The sequence below is a fragment of the Momordica charantia genome (genome assembly GCF_013281855.1).
Source record: "Momordica charantia cultivar OHB3-1 chromosome 6 unlocalized genomic scaffold, Mcharantia_2.0 BLBB01000006.1, whole genome shotgun sequence".
NCBI classification, from domain to species: domain Eukaryota; kingdom Viridiplantae; phylum Streptophyta; class Magnoliopsida; order Cucurbitales; family Cucurbitaceae; genus Momordica; species Momordica charantia.
The window spans coordinates 221,938-244,337 of record NW_028275164.1 but is presented as its reverse complement, the minus strand read 5'-3'; the positions used below and the strand labels follow the sequence as shown (position 1 = coordinate 244,337).

General features: G+C 37.2%; 2 protein-coding genes across 2 annotated transcripts in view; one reads left to right on the top strand and one right to left on the bottom strand.

Annotated features, from left to right (window-relative positions):
- LOC111006877 (membrane-anchored ubiquitin-fold protein 3) overlaps positions 1 to 22,400 on the bottom strand; it is a 33,878-nt gene that overhangs the window by 1,892 nt on the left and 9,586 nt on the right. The window lies entirely within an intron of this gene.
- LOC111006875 (protein MICRORCHIDIA 7) lies at positions 408 to 22,374 on the top strand. Its single transcript, XM_022278960.2, has 20 exons — positions 408 to 1,044; positions 5,270 to 5,344; positions 5,469 to 5,503; positions 5,580 to 5,658; positions 6,029 to 6,121; positions 6,215 to 6,299; positions 6,494 to 6,569; positions 14,442 to 14,570; positions 16,383 to 16,481; positions 16,583 to 16,684; positions 17,000 to 17,161; positions 17,250 to 17,345; positions 19,909 to 19,960; positions 20,088 to 20,199; positions 20,281 to 20,354; positions 20,520 to 20,932; positions 21,257 to 21,351; positions 21,464 to 21,536; positions 21,891 to 22,013; positions 22,117 to 22,374. Exons 1-20 carry the CDS (start codon positions 594 to 596, stop codon positions 22,174 to 22,176), a joined length of 2,484 nt encoding a protein of 827 aa, XP_022134652.1. The 5' UTR covers positions 408 to 593; the 3' UTR covers positions 22,177 to 22,374.

Genomic DNA, 22,400 nt, shown 5'->3' with positions numbered 1-22,400 from the left:
GTGGTAAAAAATAAGTTATGAAGAGGTTACCGATAAAATGTTTTAAAAAAGTGGTAAAAGATCCAAATAAAATTATAGAAGGATAAAAAATCCCAATTTTTCTTTTAATTTGTATACATTTGCTTCATATTTATGGACTATATATTGGACTTTTAATTTTATCTTTCCTTTTAAGTCTCAATTTTTGCTCTTTTTATAAAATTGAAAGTAGTGATTAGTTTTACAAAAACCTATTAATTTGGTATTACTCTTCCAATTTCTCTCATTGTAAATCGGGTGCCACCTGGGTCAGGGTCAGGGAGCAGGAAAAGTTCGACGTGGGCGGGCCAAGCGGTTCATGCTAGCCGCAAAGTGACGAAGCCGAAGCCGATATGATTTCTGGCTTCGGGTCCGAATATTTAATTGATTCGGAAAGTTAACGAACCAGGCGTCGTCCGAGATCGTATTTTTTTTTACGAGTTCTCCTATTTCCTTCGGCTACAGTTTACCAACACCGTCGTTTTCCGCCGCGGAAACCTCTGTTCTAAATTGACACATCCGTCTCTGAAATCTCTGCGAAGGCATTGGTCTTTTGTCCGACTCTGTACGGACCCATGGACGCTCGTGTTAAGGAGGAACTTGTAGAACCTTTACGTGTGGAAGGAACCAGCAAAAATCACGAAGCATCAAATGTGTTTCCCTCGTTTATTGATCTCAGTAGTGACAGCGAGTCGAATTCCGAAGATTCGGAGCAGGAAGTTGTCGACGGAATTTTAGGAGGAGTTACGAGAAGCGTTGGACTCTCGAACGGCGTTGATGGAGGGTTTTTGAAGAAGAGAAGGCTGAACGAGTTGGAGGTCGTTTTGCCTCTAGGTTTTCTTCCGCCCGCTCTGTTGGACGAAACGCATTCCCTGGCAGTTCAATTGCCCCCGTCAGAAGAGGCGGGTACTGGACAAGAGTCGAGTGAACCTCTGACTTCGAAGGCAAATGGTTCTGCCTGCAAGCAATTCTGGAAGGCAGGAGATTATGAAGGAGCTCCTTGCGGTAATTGGGACTCATCGTCGGGTATGTCATCGTACCATGCATTCTCACATTTAGTACCTTCATTCCGAACTCTGAAGATAAATCTAAAATTTAGCAAACTTTTGTGCATTCAGAATGCTATTTCTATTTGATTCTCAAATGTAATCAGGAATTTCCATGGCCGAAAACATTTCATTATTCTTGTTTTCCCTGATAAGTTTATATTCCCCGAGATTCCAAACTCTATGGCATTATCTAGAAAGGAGAGTTTGATCTTTTATGGAATAATCATTGTTCCGATTTGCCAATACTTAGGACTAAGGCATTCATATATATGGTAATAAAATTTTGTTGTTTATGGGTATGATGAAGCAAATCTTAAGTCGATGTAAATAAATCTATTAGAACTGAGAAATCAATTCAAAGACCAGAGAAACCTCCATTGAAATAGAGCTCAAATATTCATATTGGTAAAAGTTCTCTAAAGTGACGAATATGAAAATGAAAATCCATTACTGAAAATTCTGTAGTTACCTTTTGAATTGATGGGTTGGTGGCGTTGTTATCTTTTTGAATTGATTGACCATGGTGTTGTTTTCACCTTGTATCTTATAGAATAAATCTAGTTAAGAGCTTAATTTGAAAGGAGCATGATCGTAGATGGGGTTGAAATGTAGGGGTAAATAAAGTGACGAATATGAAAATGATTGGTGACCCGGATGGGTAGATGGTTTCTGTAAAACCTGGATGGAGAAGACAATCATTGATAGACACTCCACTGTTGATATTGGCATTTCTGATCGTGGTTCATGGCTCTGTACCTTTCCAAGAACAACTGAGAGATTTGATACCAATGATGTAACGGATTTCAAGACACAATTAAAAGAAATCCATAAAAACAGGAAATTAATCCAAAGACTAGAGAAACCTCCATTAAAGAGAACTCAAATATTTGTATTACTTAAAAGTCCCCGAAAAAAAAAAAAAAGAAACTAGCAAATAAACCAAATGAGTGAAGTAGCGCTAACCACTAATCTAAAAACTACTCCATTTTGTTAACTATAATAAACTAATTTTTTATAAATAATTTCTAATTACATCTTAGGGCACCATTTTTTTTAGTAGCCTTACAAAATGAAGAAACTAAAACTAGGAAATAAACAAAATTTGTTAAAATAACACAAGCTATTAATCTAGAACTATACTAATTAGGAACTACAATAAACTATATTTTTCAAAATAATTTCTAATTTATACCCTTCATCTGGGTGTTCTGTTCTCTAGCTTCTTGGAGATGCTTGGAGTTTGGATGAGAACTTTTGAATTATGCTCCTGCGCCAATTGTAGAGTTCTGTGACTCCTTTTGGTTTTTGGGAGAATAGATTGTTTTCAGAGTTTGTGTTCTTTTGGTAATTAATGTACATATTGTTCCTAAAGAAAAGTGGTTCAGATCCCTACTTGTTTGAGGCCTTCTTCTGTTCAGAGTACCCTTTTTTCTTCACTACATACAGGACAGGACATGTTTTTTTTTTTTTTTTTTGTTGCCGTAAGAAACGAGTATTTCATTGATGATATGAAATATACAAAATGCCACAAGGGCAAGTTACAAAAACGCCTTCCAATTTGTGGCAAGGTTGTTTAGTGTGTAATTATTGAAAGGAGAGCAGAAGCATTTATACCATCCTAAAGCTAATACAATAACTCTATAAAAAAAGCCTCAAAAGGTAAAGAAGAGGAGTTGAAGATCGTGCTGTTCCTTTCCAACCACAAACTCCATAGAAATGCCCTAATAATTTGAACCCATAGAGTAGCTCCTTCATTCCTAAAGGGATGGCCCGCCAAATAGAATGTCCAGGAATCTGCTGGGGTTGTTGTGTAAGGCTGTTTCCCATCCAAAAGCCTGTAGAATTTGATTCCAAAAGGTGGAGGCAAAGAGGCAGGTAATGAAGAGGTGTCGTGCTTTTGATGCTTTAAAACAAAAGTGGGAGCAGCTTGGGGATAAAGTGATGCGGGGAATCCTTTTTTGAACCCGATCTTGCGTGTTGATGGCACAGTGGCTGAGTTCCCAGCAAAAAAATCTTCACCTTCTTGGGGTACTTCTCTTTCCAGATCGTGGTAGAGGGGGACCAGCAGTTGGTTGTTGGAGGAGGTTAACAAGCTGAAGACAGAGCTTGCGGAGAAAATTTTGGAGGCATCGAGTGGCCAGACCGGGAGTGAGCGTATACTTGTTTAAGATGAGTGAGTGACGCTTCCAATCTTCAAGCTCCTCATCTTCAAGTGGCCAGCGGAGATTATAATCCCAAGACTTGGTGGTGCTGGACTGTTGGTCCTTGATTTGGCCTTCTTTGTTGGCTGTTAAGGCGTAAAGTCAGGGAAATAGCATGGCCAGAGTCCCTTGTTCAATCCCTTATTCTTATTATTATTGAAAAGAAACACCTTTTATTAATAATTAGAAAGGATAAAAAATAGTGGACAAGAAGTCCTCAAAAGAGCCAATACTATCACGAGAATGCACTCAGTTGGCAAAAATAACATTGGTTGGATTATTACGAAAAGAATTATAAAGAGAGCTACATTTTGAAACTGAAAAAGCTACCCTATCCCAGAAAGAGCAAAGTCAACTAGGAGGTGTGTCCAAGTAGCCACTTCTGAAAGGGTGTGCAATGCAATAGTTCACCAGTTGGGTGCATGCACAGATAAAATGCACCAATTAGGGGGCAAATAGATGTTTGGATGAGCCCTTTGTACCTTGTTGCTGGTGTTGGTTCCGCTCCACTAAATTGACCAAAGGAAGTCGGACTTTTGCTGGCCCGAACTTCTTTGGATAGCTTTGTGGGAAATTATCTGCTATTTTTGCCAAGGATTTTGCCGCTGATTTGCTAGAGAAGATCTCTGAATTTTTGCTTTACTCTTTCAAGGATGCTATTTAGACGAATCCAATCTTCTATTTCTGCTTCCATAAGCTTTCTTCTAAATTTAATTTCCACCTCAGATTTGTTGGTCCCACATCTCCTTGATTTTATGTTCTGATTCTCAACGAGTCTATATAGCCTCAGAAACCAGTTTGGAAGGTTAAGTTCACTCACCAAAAAATCCCCCCGGAATCTTATTCTGTTTTCTGTGCCCAACTTAAAAAAATAGAACTTTTCAAACCATTATTTTTGCTTGGTTATGAATCTCCAAGGGCATACTTTAGTTTACCCTTTCTTTTGCAGTAGAGAGCCATCGTCCTGCTTCCTCACCAGATTTCCCGACAATGATTTTGTGCCACAAGCTTCTTTTTCCTAGTGGGAATCTCTAGAGCCATTTGGACAACAGCCCGAAGTTTTTTTCTTTGAGATTTCCCACTCCAAGACCCTATTTTTGATCGGTAGCTTGACTGCTTGCCAATTAATGAGGCGACTTTTCAATTCTTCTGCTACTCCCTCCCAGAGGAAGTTTTTTCAAGGATTTCCCTTGACCCTTCAGGGGTTCACTTAAAAAGGTTGGAGAAGTCTCTCTCTCTCTCTCAAATTTTAGAGGAAACTTATTTTTGGCATGATCCATGGGTGTCTCAACCGTTGGCAGCATTATTTCCTTGAAGTTTTTAAATCTCATGTAAAAAAGATTTTTTCGGATTTTGAAGCATTAGAGGAAAGTACTGGTTAGTGGAAAGTTATTGTAAGAAGAAACTTAAACGGTGAGGAGAGGGGCGACAATTGCGAGCTTTTACTCTCTTTTGTCGGATTTATGGAATCTACTTTTGTAAAGAAAGGCTCTTGGTTGGTGTAAATCATTTTTGTAACCACTTGCTAATCACATACCTCTCTGGTTATAGAAACTCAAAGAGAGGCATTGAATCTATTCTAGTCAAGGGCCACACATCCTCAGCTGCTTTCCAACCCTCTAAAATTTCTCCCAGATGGCCTCACTTAAACGTTTGCAACTCTGGTTTTTTGTAGATCCAATATTGTTAATCCTGCATTATATTTTATGATTCCCCTCACCATTATATATTTACTGATAAAGATATAAATAAATCAAGAAATAAAAGAGAGGAGGGTAGTTTCATTCCTTCTCCACCCCCATTAGAATAAAATGATAGTTTAACTTGGTTCTGGGAGTCTGCTGTTGCAATTGTTCTTTGACCACTTAACTGATCTCCCTATTCTTGTGGTAGTATTTAACTTGAATAATTATTATCTCCCACGCTCAACCTTATTTAACTTTAATAATAGTTATTTCTCACACTTACCCTAACCTTCTACCATTTTCTAAATGTTTGTAGGTGGCATGGACCATGTTAGGGTTCACCCTAAGTTTCTGCATTCTAATGCGACCAGTCATAAGTGGGCCCTTGGAGGTAAGAATGCTTGACACAACAATGGTTTCTGCTAGTTTCGTGAAGTTATACTTTGATAAAACGTGCAACAATTTACCATGGATGTTTTACATGGATTTTAAGATATTTGTATTGATGCGTGCAGCGTTTGCTGAGTTATTAGACAACTCATTAGATGAGGTACCCACTTTTCCTTCTCATTGCTTTTCACACAAAAACCACATCCACTAATCTGTTTTCCATCCCTTGATGGAAGGTTTGCAATGGAGCTACTCATGTTAATGTAGACATGCTTGTGAATAAGAAAGATGGGACCAGAATGTTACTAATTGAAGGTATTTTGTTTGTTTGCGAGATTTTAGTGTTATTAGAATTTTGAATCTGAAACAGAACTAACATGCTTTTCCAGTCTCAAATTATCGTGGGCGATATCCCCCCCTTTACCCTTTATCCTCTTTTCCTTTATCCTTTATTTGTTTTGTGGGGGTGGGGGAGGGGGATAATAAGCCAACATTACTAGCAAGAAAATAGGTAGACAAGTAGGAGACCAGGGTGTCTTCCCAATAAAATAGCTTTTGGGGTTTTTGTTTATTTATTTATTGTAAGTTTTAATAATTTTATGTCCCCCTCTTTTATCGGTAAGTTTTCATTGCCATGTCATTTGTACTTATGTATTGAAGAAATATGTATTTGAATATATTACAGATAATGGTGGTGGGATGGACCCCAACAAAATGCGTCATTGCATGTCATTGGGTTATTCAGAAAAAAGCAAATTAGCCAATACTATTGGACAATGTAATGTGCCACTATAAATCAAAAGTTTTGTCTTGTATTCTTCTTGTAGTTTTTAATCTCTTGTGAAAGCATTTTGATTCCATATCTTTACAGATGGTAATGGTTTTAAGACTAGTACCATGAGACTTGGAGCAGATGTGATTGTGTTCTCACGATGTGGTGGAAAATATGGACAAAGGTCGGTTTTGTTCGCTTATTTTTTATTTTTAACACTTCATGTTTTGTTTCTACTCTCCATTTTCTTCAATGTTATTTTAAAGACAAATGGTTATGATAGAAATATATATCAGTGAGTTTGTAAACAAATTGGCGATCTATTAATTTTTTGCTTTTGCTTATCTTGTCAATGTACTGATTGAACTTTCTGGGCAGTGGCACGCAGAGCATTGGATTACTGTCCTATACATTTTTAAGGAGCACTGGAAAGGAAGATATAATAGTTCCAATGGTAATGACGTGTACCTGTTTATTTTAATCCTACTTTTATTTCAGTTAATTATATCATGTTGCGGATGTGCATATTTATGTTTCTATAAATTGTGAGGTGGAAAGGATGGAGAATCTGATATTTATGTTTCAAGTCTTCATGAATCAACGGGATGCCATAGATTATATGTCTAAGCATCCGAAATGTGCTATTGAGTTTGATATGCAAATGCTTCACCTTTTTACCTTGTTGGATTTCTATATTAACTTTTTTTTTTTTTTTTTTTTTTTTTTTTTTTATGATAAGAAACATGTGTATTTATTACTCACAAAAAAGAGGTACAGCACTAGGAGCAGGGGGCAGAGGGAGTCCCATCCCGCCAAAAAAACTCGAGAAAAACTCCAATTTTGGAAGATCACTGTGAGGGGGTGTAGTTACAAAAAGAATTGTTCAAAGAAAAACACCACCTAGAGGCTGTAAGTTGAACACCATTCCAAAAGCTATCACAATTAAGACATTCATTCTTAAACGTCCTCTGATTTCGTTCTAACCATAAGTTCCAAAGAGTAGCCACAGTGGCATAGTTCCATAGACTTTTAGCTCTGTACGTGAAACACCCTCCCATAAGAGTTTGCAGGAGGCAATCATCGATGGATTTCAGGAGGCAGAAGCTAACATTGAAGACATTGAAGACATTGAAGAGTCCAGACCAGGCGGCTTGGGCATAAGAGTGTCTGATTTCGTTCTAACATCGAAGACGTTGGATTTTTGTATTAACAATCTATGTTCTTGTTTCTGTGAAGTTAAATGTGTACTTAATAGTTATTGATATTATTATCAATTTTGTAACTAATTCCAATAAAAAAATCTTGGCGCAAAACTTCCCTAATGGGACTAGAACAATGCACCAGGTAAATGTTATAAATTTAGAAGGTAACTGACTTGGAGATTAGATTGGGGAAAACAAAAACAACAGTGGTCTAATTGGGTTGGATTGACATAACAAGATTTTAGAAAGGAAGTGGGAAAAGTAAGGAAAAAAAGCTTGTTCTAGCCTTGCCGATGGGCCGGACCCATATTAATGTAGGATAAGGTTTCCGTAGATAGGTAGAATGGAGAAGTTACGGGTGGTGAAAAGTTGCCTTTGTATTCGTAGATCGTAGGGAGCTGCCACTGTAATTTTTATATTATCTTTTTCTTCTCCCATTTTTCTTCTTTCTATTCTTCTTTGTCTGCACCTATGTTTTCTCCCACTGCTCTGCACCTATGTTTTCTCCCACTGCTCTTTCTCTTTGTCCTCATCCTTTTCTCCAACATTGTCTTCCTCTCCGGCATCTTATTTGGTGGATTTGTTCTCTTCTCCTACAACATCTACATTTCGAACTTTTTCTTCTCCATCTCCAACTACTTTCTCACATGGCGTTGTCGACTTCTTTGTCATCTTTGGCTTCTCCGGCAGTGTCATCTGCATCGTCTCGGACATTGTATTCTTCTTCTACAATCTTTTATACTTTCTTTTGTTTTTGGGAGTCTCCATAATGCTTGAAGTAGAAGGTTGATTTCTGTTTGACCGGTTCATTGGGGTTTGCTAATGGTGGTACATTGAGAGCATCTAAGGTTTGACTAAGTTTTCGAAGTTTTTGACGATAAAATCAGAGAAGTGGGTGTGGTTCTCTTTGTATTTTGTTTTATGAAATTCTCATTTGGAAGGAGCATGGTGGGGTGAGTTGATGAAATATTGAAGTGATGACGGAGTTGAAGAATATGATGTTAGGTTACAATAAGGCCCCCCAATTCCTCAAGAGGTCATTTAAACTGTAGCCAGAGAAGGATGAAAAGTAACATTTACACGAGCTTAGAGCCATAACAAAACCCCATTACAAAAAATGTTGAAAGACTGCGATTTGTTGTTAAAGATTCCGTTGTTCCTTTCTCTCAACAAGCTCCAAGTGAATGTTCTGATGAAGATAGACCACATAGTCTTCTTGCCTTTGAGGAAGAGTTAGATGCCCATTTGTTGTGCCAGAAACTAGCCAAGCTGCCACGGGAAATTTTGAAATTACCAACCCAGGGGCCTTTAAAAGTGTGAGAAGATTGGATAGTCCAAGGCTCATGAAAAGATTTCCCATATTTAGCCTAGATCATTCTTCGCCATAGGGTGGGTTTTTTCTGTTAAGTACCTCCAATTTTGAGAGCAATGCTTGATTCCGTTTCAAGATGTTGCCTATGCTCAAGCCACCTTGGTCTATAGGGAGTTGTACTCCCCCAATTGACAAGGTGAATATTGCCAGCCATTTTGGGACGTTCCCGAAGGAAATTTCTGAAGATTCTCTCAAGAGGGTGGGCTGCTCCTTTAGAAATTTCACAGAGGGAGAGGTAGTCCGTAGGTAGATTGGAGAGGACAACTTGTATAAGTGTAACCATACTTGAACGAATACGATGTTTGTAAATACCTGGACGAAGAAGCAAGTCCTTGGTGGGCAGTCCATCGTTGATGTTGGCGTCTTTTATTGCCATCCATGGTTCCGTACCTTCCTGAGAACCTTTGAGAGCTCTGATACCAATTGATGCAGTGAATTTAGATAAATCGTGTCACCAATAACACTTGGAAAATCCATCCCAAGAACAATTGAGAACTTTCTCCACATTCAGAGAACTACCCTCTCTAAACTTTCTTTTTAATTAGAAACATCATGCATTAGACCAAAAGAACAGGAGAAAACAACCTAAGGGCGAGGGCCGAGGAGACCTTCCCAAAAGAACTACCACATTACAACTTTCCAATCTCGTGAAAGTAAGGCTATACTATAATTACAAAAGAATCTCCTATAAGTAAGGCACCAAGAGGCAGTAGTAATTTGTACGTTTTTCACAAAAGATATGAAAAGGGAGAGATATATTGTTGAATATTCCTTGGTTCATTTCCTTCCAAATGCTCCAAAGAAAAGCTCTACCAGCACAACTCCATAAAATCTTTGCTTTTCCTTTCAAAGAACCCATAACGAAAATTTATTGCCTCTCGTTGACTCCTGGTTCAGTAGCAGATTTTTGGGATTCACAGTCTCGGTCATGGAGAATTCTCTCTCGCAGAGCTTTAAAAGATGATGAGGTGGATGAATATGTGTCACTTCTATCCCTCTTAAACTCTCATTCTCCAATCAATGGCCATGACAGTAGAGTTTGGTCTTTAGAATCCTCAGGCAGTTTTACCGTGGCTTCCATTTGTAAGTCCCCTTCAGACGAAGCTTTGCCACCAGATTTACTTAAAGCCATTTGGAAGACCAAGTGTCCTAAAAAGGTTTGTTTTTTCACATGGATCCTTCTATATGGAAAGGTAAATACAGCTGGAGTTCTTCAAAGAAAGATGCCTAGTTCTAATCTTATGACATCTTTCTGTCCTCTATGCCATTCTAATGGAGAAAGTATGATCCACATCTTTTTCCAATGCCCTTTTGCATTGCGCTGTTGGGAATTACTTTGGGAGGAATTCAATTTGTCTTGGGCATTTGACAACACAACAGCAAGGAATATCCTTCAGCTTCTACAGGGGCCCCCTTTGAATTCTAAAGCCACCCTTCTTTGGCATAATGCCATTAAGGCCGTGCTCTATGAGATATGGTTTGAAAGGAACTCTAGAGTCTTCGAAGAAAAGAGTCGATTATCAACAATTCGCTTCAATATAGCTAAGTTAAAGGCTTCCCAATGGTGTTCTTTATCGAAACTTTTTAGTATCTACTCCCCTAGCATGATTTGCTACAATTGGAATGCTTTTATTGTAAATTGTTAAGTTTTATTACTTCTTGTTTATTTTGTTTATTTTCTTCACTCTTTCGAGTGCTTGTATCCTTGGACGTTATTGTTCCTTTTCATTATTTCAATGAGAAGTTCATATCTTGTTCAACAAAAAAAGAAGGCATTCATCTATTAAGTGGGGAAGGCACCCGTAGAGACCACATTTCCTCATCAAAATGGACCAGCACCTAACAAGGTGCAGTGGAAGAAGAAGTGGTCAATTGTCTCCGCATCCCTAAGGCAAAGAGAGCAACTTGAAGGGGATAACACCCAGTTCTGTAACTTTTTCTGCAATTTTTCATGGGTACTGATGCTTCTATAGGCAAGGCTCCACAAAAACACCTTGAACTTCTTTTTTTTTAACAAGAAACGAACTTTTCATTGTGAAAATGTAAACAAAACAATAAACAGAAACAAAAATTAAGAGAGAGTTATAAAAGCCTCCTAGTTTGAACAGATCATACTCGAAGAATAATTAACAAATACATTGTAAAGAGCACACCTTTGAGAAGCCTTAAACTTGGCTAAATTCAAAACATCGACTGAAGATCTTCTTTTCCCCTTGAAAATCCTTTGATTCCTTTCAAACCAAATGTCGGACAGCAAAGCTTTGACACCATTATGCCAAAGGGACCCGCCTTTGGTGCAAGACTTGGACCAAATAACAAAGAGTGAACAGCCTTTGCAACTTCAAAGTCAAAAACCCAAGAAACCTAAAAAATCTCAAAGAAAAGCAAGCTTCTCAAAGAAAAGCTTCCAGCAAGAAGCAGAATATGAGCCGTGGAAGAATATATGTTGCTGATACTCACTAGACTTGCCACACAGTGAGCAAACGGAGGGATAAAGAACCATTTAAGTATTCTTTTTTTGAATAATATCAGCCGTGTTAACTTTGCCATTAAGAAGAATCCATACTAGGACATTAACTTTATTTGGGCTTTTTGATTTCCATAATGCATCAAACAATTCTGTTGGCAATGATGAAGAATTCTGTTATTTACATAAAGAAGCTACTGAGAAGAACCCCAAAGGCTCCAAAGTCCAGCACCTTCAATCAACATCATCACTGACCGAGACCAAGCTAAGAAAGGCTAGCAAGACTGAAAACTCCTCAAATTCATCATCTTTTAAAGATCTCCTAGTCTCAAGGTGCCAAGCACTAGAAATGGAGTCCCAAAAACAGAGGCATTAGGAAGAGGAGAAAGCTTAAAGATCTTAGGAAAGCAAACCTTTAAAGCCTCCTTGCCAATCCAAATATGGTGCCAAAAGGAAACCCTATCTCCATTACCAACTGTGAACTGTGCATGATGCTCCACTTTTTTCCACTGGTTAATAATATTACTCCAAGGACAACGACAGCAAGAATTAGGACAATAGAACTTACAAATCTGAGTTATAAGAGGGGGGATATAAGCTTAGGGGGAACTTCCGTTAACTTGAGGAAGGTTGATTTAGTGGTAAACATTTCTCACCCTCCAGGGCCCATTCAACCTTGTCTTCCCAGATCCCCAAAGAAAAGAATCCAGATCCACCATCCACTCCAGCTATTCAGCTATTATCCAAAATCCCCCTTTTATACCCCAAATTTCAGTCCCCTTGCTCGCTGTTCCAGCATTCTGCCATACTGCACTCTTTGTGGAAATTCGGTACAAGTTAGCAAATTGGAGTTCAAAAGGGGCGTTTCCTGACCAAGTGTCCTTCCAAGACTTGATTCAGCCCCCATTTTGAACTTTAAATGAGATGAACCTGATAAAACAAGGCCTCTGTTTAGCAATGTCCACCCACGGCCTCCCCATGGAACTCCCTTTAGGAGGGGAGGCAGCCAACCTTGAGACTCCTCTTCATAAATACTTGAAATCACATGTTCCACAAAGGATTTTCTTCTTGGGTGAACCTGCACAGCCACTTTTGGAGAAGGACGTTATTTTTCTGTTTGTAGGCACCCAACCCTAAACCACCACAAACCTTTGGCAAAGAGACGCGACCCAACTGACCAAGTGACGTTGAGGGTGGAAACCATTCCCACCAGAAAAATCCTGTACAATCCTCTCCATTTCCATAACAACTTTGTTCAATAATATTTACAAGCTCCCATTACAATAATAAATTTTGTAGCCCTACAATAAAATGGCTAATTAACTCTATAATCACTAATTTACAAATTAATAACACTAGTTAACCCAAAATTAACTAAACTAATATTAACTAAATTAACATAACCTAATATATTAACCATCCCACATCATATAGGTTGGCTGGATTCCCTTTGGGACGTCCGATAAAATTGGGACAATACAGAGAAGATTGGCATATAGGTCGGCTGAAATCAACCTCTATTAGCCTTAGGGACATGGATTTCACGGTTACCTATAATTCTAATGGTAAAACATATGGGCGTCCCAACTTATCTGGGTAATTTTACTTTTGAGTTGATGTCTTGGGGGATCCACCTATGGCAATGAACGAAGTGAGGTGAGTGATCTGCACTCTGCAGCCAATTATCGTCCATGGTGGGCACCTTCCCATAAGTGATCAATGATCACAGTGGTTGCATTCAGTGTCTTCAAAGCGCAAGGCGCATCTCAAGGCGACAAGTCCTTTGATTGCCTCAAGGCGAGAGACGACAAAAAGGCGAGGCTTGTGTGAAGCGAGGCACACCTAATAAAATAATAAATAAATATTATCTATAGTAATTTTATGTAAAAAATAAAATACTCTAGATTCAAATCTTTGTAGAACGATTTAACGTGTAAATAAAGTTTAACTTGAACAATTAGGAAAAATTAAATATAAGTTCTAAAAAATTTTAGTAAACAGTGGTTAAATAAAATGATATGAAAACATTTGTATGTAAATTAATCAAAAAAATTAAACCATGCATTAACTTAAATAAAAAGAGTGAGTGTTGACTGCCATTTGGAAAATTTGCCACCAGATGGCAATTTTATTGCATGGGAGTATGTTCTAGCACTTGAACTTTTTTAGTGCGGCTTGGGAATGTAAAAAAGAAAAAGAAGAGGGGAGGACTGAAGCTGAGAGGAAGATTGAAGCGGTAGGATTTTCAATTTTCAGGTTTTTCAGTTTTCTCTTCAATTCTTCTTCTACTTCTTCCTTGATTCTTCTTTTTTTCTCCAACTCTTCTTCATCTTCGATTCTTCTTTTCTCAAAATTTGATTCTTATATTGTTTGGTTCTTTTCTCAATTAAAGAATCGATGAAGAAGAATTGAAAATTGAAGAATTGAAGCAGAGCATAGAATCAAAGAGAAAATAAAAAAACATTACAACACGAGGACGAAAGTGGTGCCGTGGTGGTGGCAGCAAAGGACGGAAGCGAAGGCTTCCAGGTGTGGGTATTAGGTTTTTATGGTTGCTTTTTCGTGGGTTTTAAACATTATTTAGAAAAAAAAAGAAGGTCGCCTAGCCTAAGGCGATGGCACACCAAGGTGAGGCAAGGCGAACAAAGGCGAGCGCGGCGAAAACGCCTCACCCCTCGCCTGAGGCGAGCACCTGGGCGCACCTCAAAACACTGACATACAGGCTTTGCATGACTAAAATATTCACATATCATGCATTTGGTGTAAAAAAGGGTATCAAGGCAATTTATTCAGTGATAAGGCACCTTTGTTGGGTTTCTGGCCTGTCCTTTTTGTAGGACATTTTTTTCTACCTTCTTTCTTGAGAAAGATGGTTTCATAATGGAACATATTTATTACTAGCATATATTTCATACTTGTCCATAACACTATGATTAAGTTCAACCGTATATTCTTATTATGTTATCATGCATTTTATCTTTCATTTACAGCTAACTTTTCTTTTTGTTTACTTTTTGACCCTTTTTGCTTGACTCAAGTGTCCACAGTTTGTCCATCTCTTGCTAATGTGCCTTGTGCTTTGAAGCACTAGGTCCTTGGTGCATAGCCTGTGTTATAGTTTTGAAATGGATTAATGCCCCTCCTTTTGAGATGATGTTGCTTGTTGGCACCCATCGTTTAGGCATTAAATTGATACTCCATTATTTTTTGTTCATGTTAAAAAGGTAGTCATGTATTTCGATGTTTGTGCTCCCACTGAAGCATGTTCTTTAATTGTATTAAAAGCTTGACTATGAAAGGAATGGAGGGGAATGGAGCAAGATAGTGCGATCTTCTCTTAGTGATTGGAATAAAAATTTGGAAACAATTGTTCAGTGGTCTCCATTTTCCAGTGAAGCTGAACTTCTTCGTCAGGTGATGCTTTATTGTTCATTTGGGATAAGTCATCGTATGCATTTATATTTTTCTTCTTTCTACTAACTTGTACATTAGGTGAACTGAATTTTTGCATATAGTGGTATTCATGTATTATATATTCCGCATTCCCCCCTCCCCACAAACGTGCATATTATATTTTTCTACTCGTTAGGTTTAGTTTAAATTGTTGTTATTTGGGCATTATATTACAGTGACTGAACTCTGTAACGATCAAAAGTGATCAATGTTTAGATCATTTTTCTGGACTTAATGCTAAGCTTCCTTCTTGGGTTACCTTGATTTGGATGACTTTATTGGTTGAGTTTTGGGTTTTTTATTCATAGGTTAAATTGTATAAATCGTCCTAGAGATATCGTAGTTGTTACAATTGCACTCCTATACTTTCAATTATAAAAATTAAACCCTCAAGCTTTCGTAAGTGGAAAAAATTAGACCTCGGAACATTCAACAGTGAAAATTAACCTTCAAACTTTCACAAGTGAGAAAAATTACACCCCTAAATTTCAATTGTAAAAATAAAACTCTTAAAACTTAAAAAAAAGAGATTTATTTTGCTATATTTCTCTCGGCTGTCCCTCTCTGTCCCCAAAATCTCTCCCCCAACTCCAAAATACCCCCTTTGCACTCCACTTTTCTCTCACTCTTTTAATCTTCTGCATTCGGATTCAGTTGCTATTTCTCAGCTGCAGAATTGGAGTGGAGGAATTATCATTCGCCATTGATGCTCCCTGTTGAACTTTTCTGTTTTGTTCTAATTTCCTGTGAGAATTGGTTTGATCTTCCTCTTTGGTTATGTGAATCTTCAAATGAAGAAGAAAAAGGGGAAGGAGAAGGGGGTTTTTTGATATTGTTGTTCATTCTGGGCGAAGATTCGTATCTATTCTCTGAAATTAATTCAACTGTTTTTCTCCATAATTTTCATTTTGTTTGAGGGTTAATGTTTACTCTTAAATGTTTAGGTGTCTAATTTTTTAGGAAAGTTTGAGGGTTTAATTTTTACAATGGAAAGTTTAGGTGGGCAATTAGGGGTGTAATTACAATTACCATACTTCCAGGATGGTTTATACAATTTACCCTTATTCTTAAACAGGATTAAATCACCCATGAACCTAAAAGTTTAAGCTGAAATATCTCAACACTCCTCACTTGTGGGCTTGGGCTCAACAAGTGGAAATGAATATAAATGAGGAGTTAATAACAACATATGGTTTCTAACACGCTCTGATATCATCTTAAACATGATTAAATCACCAGTGAACCTAAAATTTATTCGGTAAATTTAATTCATATATAGATTTCTCAGCATTTATATTTTTATTTATCATTTCAATCCGGACCTTCGTTATGAATGAATTTTTTTTTTATTTAAGTTTTCTATCCTCTTGTTCGATTCATATCAATTGGAGAGCCTTTCTTTTGTTCTCCTTGGATATTGATTGAGGATTCCTTATCTTACTCCTATCATGTTTTGTTTCTTATTCCCCCTTCCCCCATAAAAAATAAATATTTGGTGGAAAATAAACAAATATTTTATTTCTCCTCTCTAAAACAGTTAGATATTGGATATTACCTTTCCTTTTTTCCCCTGAATACGAAACAATCTTATTGATAGATGAAAGTTCAAAGAGGAGGAAAACCCTACAAAGCAACAGATTACATAAAGACTTCCTAATGGGCAATAATAAATGAAACAGAGTAGCTCGGTGTAGAAGGCTATAATGCAATAAATATTCAGCTTAACATTGTGCTTCTTAGTTAACTGATTATGTTGCTTAGCATGCTTTTCAGTTTTTTTTGATGAAAGATCACGGAACTCGCATTATAATATATAACCTTTGGGAAGACGACCAAGGACAGTTGGAATTGGATTTCGATACTGATCCACATGTATGCTACATATATACTTCTAGTTTATTTTATTCCTTTACAGAGGATACCGTTTTGTTCGTATCTTCAAATTTAATATCTAATAACCAATATTTTGTCAGGACATCCAAATCAGAGGTGTCAACAGAGACGAGAAGAATATACAAATGGCCAAAAAATTTCCCAACTCTAGGCACTTCTTGACTTACCGACATTCACTGAGGGTAATACTTTTTGTGATTAATGATCAGATATCCTGTTAATCTGGCTTGAATGATTGCTTATGTGGTTTTAACTTTCATTTTTCTGCAACATCTTGGAGTAGTGTTTACTCATTTCAAATTCTTAGTTCTTATAAATTCATAGTGATGTAGTTGGAGTTCATTTTTTAAGGGCAAAGAGAACAAAAATATGAGGGGAGAAATGGAAAAACCTTGAGAATAAAACTGTTTGAACCCTGTATTATTCACTGTGGATGGCAAAGAGCAATTATTTTTTCCTTACTGAGGTAATTCAATTTGTTCATTTTAAATGTGCAGAGTTATGCATCGATTCTTTATTTGAGGCTTCCCCCTGTCTTTCGCATTATTCTTCGCGGGAGAGATGTCGAACACCATAACATAGTGAATGACATGATGATGTCTCAAGAGGTCACGTACCGGCCTCAGCCAGGCGCTGAGGGGGTTGTAAAAGATTCAAATGTAATACTCAGTATGCTGTTTTCTTTCTTGAACATTCATATTTGTTATGCTCTCAATGCTAACAGCTGCGTGCTGATGTTGTTATCAGATGGTTGCTGTTGTGACTATTGGTTTTGTAAAGGATGCAAAGCATCACATAGATGTTCAAGGGTTCAATGTTTATCACAAGAATCGACTCATCAAGGTATACATATCTTATTTTTTATTTTTTTGGTCAGAAACAAGTATTTCATTGATGTATGAAAGGGTATACATATCTTATGCACAACTTGATGACATATTCATGTCTCCAGAAGTTCAGAACATAAAACTGGAATTGTTATTCTTTTGAAGTGCTCAGTACAATTTTTTCCTCTCATACCTATATGTTCAAATACTTCACCTTATTTAATGTTCATTTTGTTTTGTGGGAGTCGTCAAATATAAATTATGCTGTTAGATGTAGGATGACTACGGTGGCCATTTGTTTCTTGTGTACTAGTTATAATTTAGAAAGGGTCAAAAGAAAGTATTTTTGTTTGTAACTATGATAATTTTTTATTAATGATAATTATTGAGGAACTGTTGTTATCCTCTTGGTTACTTGGTTAGATACATCATCCTCCTTTTGTACTTTTTTCTGCTAATGAAATGTTCCTTTTTTCCTACTAAAGAAAAGACACCAAGAACAAAACAATCATAGTTGACATGGAGCAAGCATATTTAACTGCTATGAAAGCTGTGCAAGGAAGAATTTAAGTGGTCCATTAATTGGAAACTTGTAATTGTAATGGGACGAGATAAGTAATCTGGATGCCCAATGGGTTATAATTAATGGTCGACCCCCTTCTAAACAAAATCATTAATAGATAAATAATGGTTGGAACTCCCCTTGAAAGGTATCATTCTTTTTCTGGGATTTGTTTGAAGAGCTCTGCAGGAGAATATTTTAGCCTGATTCATAGAAGTAACACAGTTTTTTCCGTGGGGATTGATGATGGTGAAATCTAGAAAGCAGAAGATTATGCAGTAATGGCTTCTTCACATGCTTCAGATCTTTTATTTATGATCCTGTTAAAATTTGTTCTTCAAATATTTGATTATTATAACGAGGGATGAACTGGAGTATTATTTTTTAAGTCAAAGTGAGAGATTGACTTTGATCCAATCGGTTCTTTCTACCACACTGGCCCCTAATTTGCTGCTTTCAGAGTTGATCTAGACTCTTCGATTGCACTTCCAAAAAGGAAAAACGTTCAGGGTAGGTGGCTCAAGTGAATGTTCGGTTGTCTTTTAGGTACCAAATTTTCTACTTTTCTCACGGGGAGGCCTAAAGGGTTGAATCTTTGCTACAAGAGGGTTGCGATAGGGATCCCTTGTCACATTTTCTCTTCCTTATAGTTTGCTATACAGGGGAAAAAAATTCCAATCCCTACACTTTCCTTGAAAAGTTCTCTAATTTCCTTCTGCATAAACCTTCCAGAAATAGCCTTAGCAACATGAGACCAAAGAATTTGCCAGCTTTCGAATTGCTGCACGGGAGCTGCTCCACCTTGACAGACGCTCTATTTGACGGATACCACCTTAACTCTAGTTCACTCAGTTTAGCCCAATATTTAGAAGTAAAGCTGCAGGGAAAGCAAAGATACCTCTCGTTCTCAGATTTTGATTGCAAAGAGCGCCTCATTTTGGACTGGGAGACAAGTAGCACCCTCTATCATCCGTGCTACAGCCATTAAACACAAGAGACCACAAAGAGAATTTAATCTTATTGGGATTATTTCATTTTCCGCATGGCCCTAGTTGGCAAAACAGCTACACTAGAAGTCAATCGATCAAAAAAGGATCTGCTGGTATACTGACCACAACTACTTAAAATTCATTTGAAGGATTCCTGTCCAAATTTTTTCCCGAGGCTTATCCAAAATATACGTCAAGGATGTCTGCCTGCCTCATTATCAGTCAAATGTTGCCTAAACAGAAAACTTCCAGCCCACGTCAAGAACATTTATGCAGTGTCTAACAAATCTGGTTGGAAGAACAGCACATTGTAGGGAAGGCATTTTTCCAAAGGATGGTCGGGGCTGAGATTTCCTCTTCCTCTTAGAAAAATGTTCTCTTACATTCCCAAAGCGAAAACCGTTCAACCAAACCTTCGCAACTTGAAATAAATTTTTGTAGCTTCCAGCGACTATCAAATAACCTCACAGACCTTTGAGAACCAACCAGCTTCATTTGAACCTTATTCACTGATCATGCAAAACATTGTAAGAATGCAATCCCAAATTGAGCTCCTGCATGCAAATTTATATGCTTGTTGAAGATTTCAGGTGCAACATGAAAATGTCTTACTTTTTTCCCTTTTCTTTCTCTTTAATTTTGAGGGTTTTAGATTCTCAAGGGTTCTAAGAGGAAGGGCATACTTCCATTTATGAAATCCTTATAGTTATTTGGAAACGCAAAAGTAAGAGATAAAAATGGTGCAAGTGTTTTTTTAAAAACATTATGGTGTAAGTTGATTATGGTCTCGAATGTCATTCTCATTATATTCACTTTGTGCTTTACGATCAAGATTTTTGAAGATTATCCTTTTTTTTTTTTTTTTTTTTCAATTTTGCAAGCGTGGACTCTGATTGTTTTACTTTTACTATGTCAATATTTATTTAACCTCGGTAAAATTTTGCTGCTTGTAAAAAGAAAAGAAATGAAAAGAGCAGATTTTTTCTCGACATATTAAATATTTCTGATTAAAAGTTGTTCTTTTCCAGCCATTTTGGAGGCTTTGGAATGCTGCAGGAAGTGATGGTCGTGGAGTTATAGGTGTTGTTTTGTCATATTTATTATTCATCATTAATTTGCTCTTCAATAGAAGAACAAATCAAAAGAAATGGAAGAGAAAAAAGAAATTTATAATGGTCCAAGTTCTGATTGCTCAATTATGTTGCAGGCGTTTTAGAAGCAAATTTTGTTGAACCTGCCCACGATAAGCAGGGGTTTGAGCGAACAACTGTTCTCGCAAGACTTGAAGCACGTTTGATACAGATGCAGAAGACTTACTGGTTTGATACTACGTTTGATCACTAGGTGGCGTCTGTTTCCTCTGTTATCCATTACTGAATTTACTATCTTTTGTTGTTTAGGACTTCCTACTGCCACAAGATTGGCTATGCTCCAAGACGAAGTAATAAATCTACCAACCTGTCTCCAGATAGAGGTACTGGTGTTTTTGTTTTAGCTTCTCTTCCAAAACAATCATAAACACTTCTCTGGTTATGAAGCCACTACTTGAAACTCAATTATTTATCCATTTCTTTTTCAGCAATGTGAAGTGATGTACTCTAGGAATGGAACCTCTAATATGTTTATCTTATTTTTCCAGAAAGTTCCCCCGATGATTATTCTTCACAGCCTTCACCTCAATCAAGAAAAAAGTGCAGTACATCAAGTGGGAAGAAACCTGATAAAGTCTATTCAGGAAAAGAATCAGAAAAGTTTCAGAAAACAAAAGACTCTAGATATGTGAATGGGCATTCAAGTAAAGACAAAAACAGCAGTATGATCCCTAAGAAATCCTTGATGAGATCAAGTTCTTCTGAGTCACCTTCGCCTTCTCCACTAGAAGTTAAGGTTGATAACCTGCACGAGCGACAAGCAAATGGTACTGGTGATAAGACATTTTATGATAAGGAATCTCACGGAAATGATGTTTCAATGACAATGAAAGCATCTTCAAATGGAGGAGTCGGTCAATCTCAGGAAATTGGAGTCGGTAGAAGAGGATCCCAACTGAAGGTACCTTATATTTATATTTTAGTTTTCAACATTTTTATTTCCCACATTATTTACAGGAAGAAATGTTCAGTAAAAGTTGGATACGGCAGAGACGATAATTATGTTGCATATTTGAGTTTTGGTCCTAAATAACTCCTGATAAATTGGATTTATGAAAATACACCGTGTATAAAAGTTTCATGTATATGCTTTCTGTTTGTCCCTGGTTTCTATGATGTGAATTACTACCAAATACACGTGTGGAAATAATTTATGTTTGCATCACTTTCCCTATATAGAATTGGAACAACAATATTGATTTATGTCTGCGTTGTGCTCTGGCAGGGAGGAGATGTAAACAATAGTGAGCATTCCCCTTCAAATTCCAATTTCCACATGCTACAGCAGTTGAAGGAAGAAAATGAACAGTTGAAGGAGAGGTGTGCATTCTTCTCTTACAATAATTGAGCATTCTGGGCACACTGAGTGTGTTGCTTCATGGCTCTATTCTTGCTGCCTTCGAAATTTATCCTCTGTCCTTACCTCTTGTAGATTACAGAGAAAGGGAGTTGATGACAACGAATTGCAGCAGGAAAGAGATAGGTGTAAATCACTAGAGGCTCAGGTGTGCATCTTATTTTATGTTCTTTTATCAAGTACTGCTGAGACAAGTGGTGAATGCATGTATGTGATGATTGTATCAATTAAACTGGGATCAATTCATTTTGGAGGTTTAACCCAATGCCAGTAATGGTGACGAACAAGCAACAGTCTGTTGATAAATTCTGGTGGGTTTAAAACCCTTTGGCCCTTTGTCGGGGAACATACTTTTAAGATTGCAGAAAAAGCAACTTTGGGTTTAACATGTCGAAGTACAGAACAACAAATATTCTAAATTTACACTAGGTTTTTTTTTTGCAAATTAGACGTTTAGAAGATGTAACGTTGCTAAAATGATTATGTACTCTACTTTATCTAGCTTAAAGCAGCAGAGCTTAAAATTGAGGAATTGAACAAGGAACAAGAAAGCCTAATAGATATTTTCTCAGAGGAGAGAGATCGAAGAGAAACTGAGGAGAGAAATCTGCGAAAGAAGCTTCAGGTTACCTCTGATTTAATTGTCTTACTCTGCTTGTGCGTATGTCAGTATTTTTAACTTGTTTTAGTCTAAAACAAAATTGTTGTGGTTCTTTGGGAATCTACAGGAAGCATCCAACACCATCCAGGAGCTGCTAGATAAGATAAAGATTCTGGAGCAAAGATGATAGTTTCCCTGTAGAAAATTGGAGTTGTAGGGCACACAGATAGAATTCTTTTGGCTAGGTTTTTCCAAGTTTCCTATTGTTGATAGGCCCAAGCTAAGACCTTTTACCATGGTCTTATTTTGGTCGTGCATTGTATATATTTTTTGTCAATCTTTAGTTGAAAATGACTTCTGAAATATGCACGAGGTGGTTTAAGTAGATTTTCACGTATGTCCACCAAATGT

Bases quoted from the DNA above. Each gene is read 5' to 3' on its own strand.
- LOC111006875 (XM_022278960.2), top strand. From the start codon at position 594: ATGGACGCTCGTGTTAAGGAGGAACTTGTAGAACCTTTACGTGTGGAA. The intron at 5,345-5,468 runs GTAAGAATGCTT...TGATGCGTGCAG, and splicing joins TCATAAGTGGGCCCTTGGAG to CGTTTGCTGAGTTATTAGAC. The intron at 21,352-21,463 runs GTGTGCATTCTT...TACCTCTTGTAG, and splicing joins AATGAACAGTTGAAGGAGAG to ATTACAGAGAAAGGGAGTTG.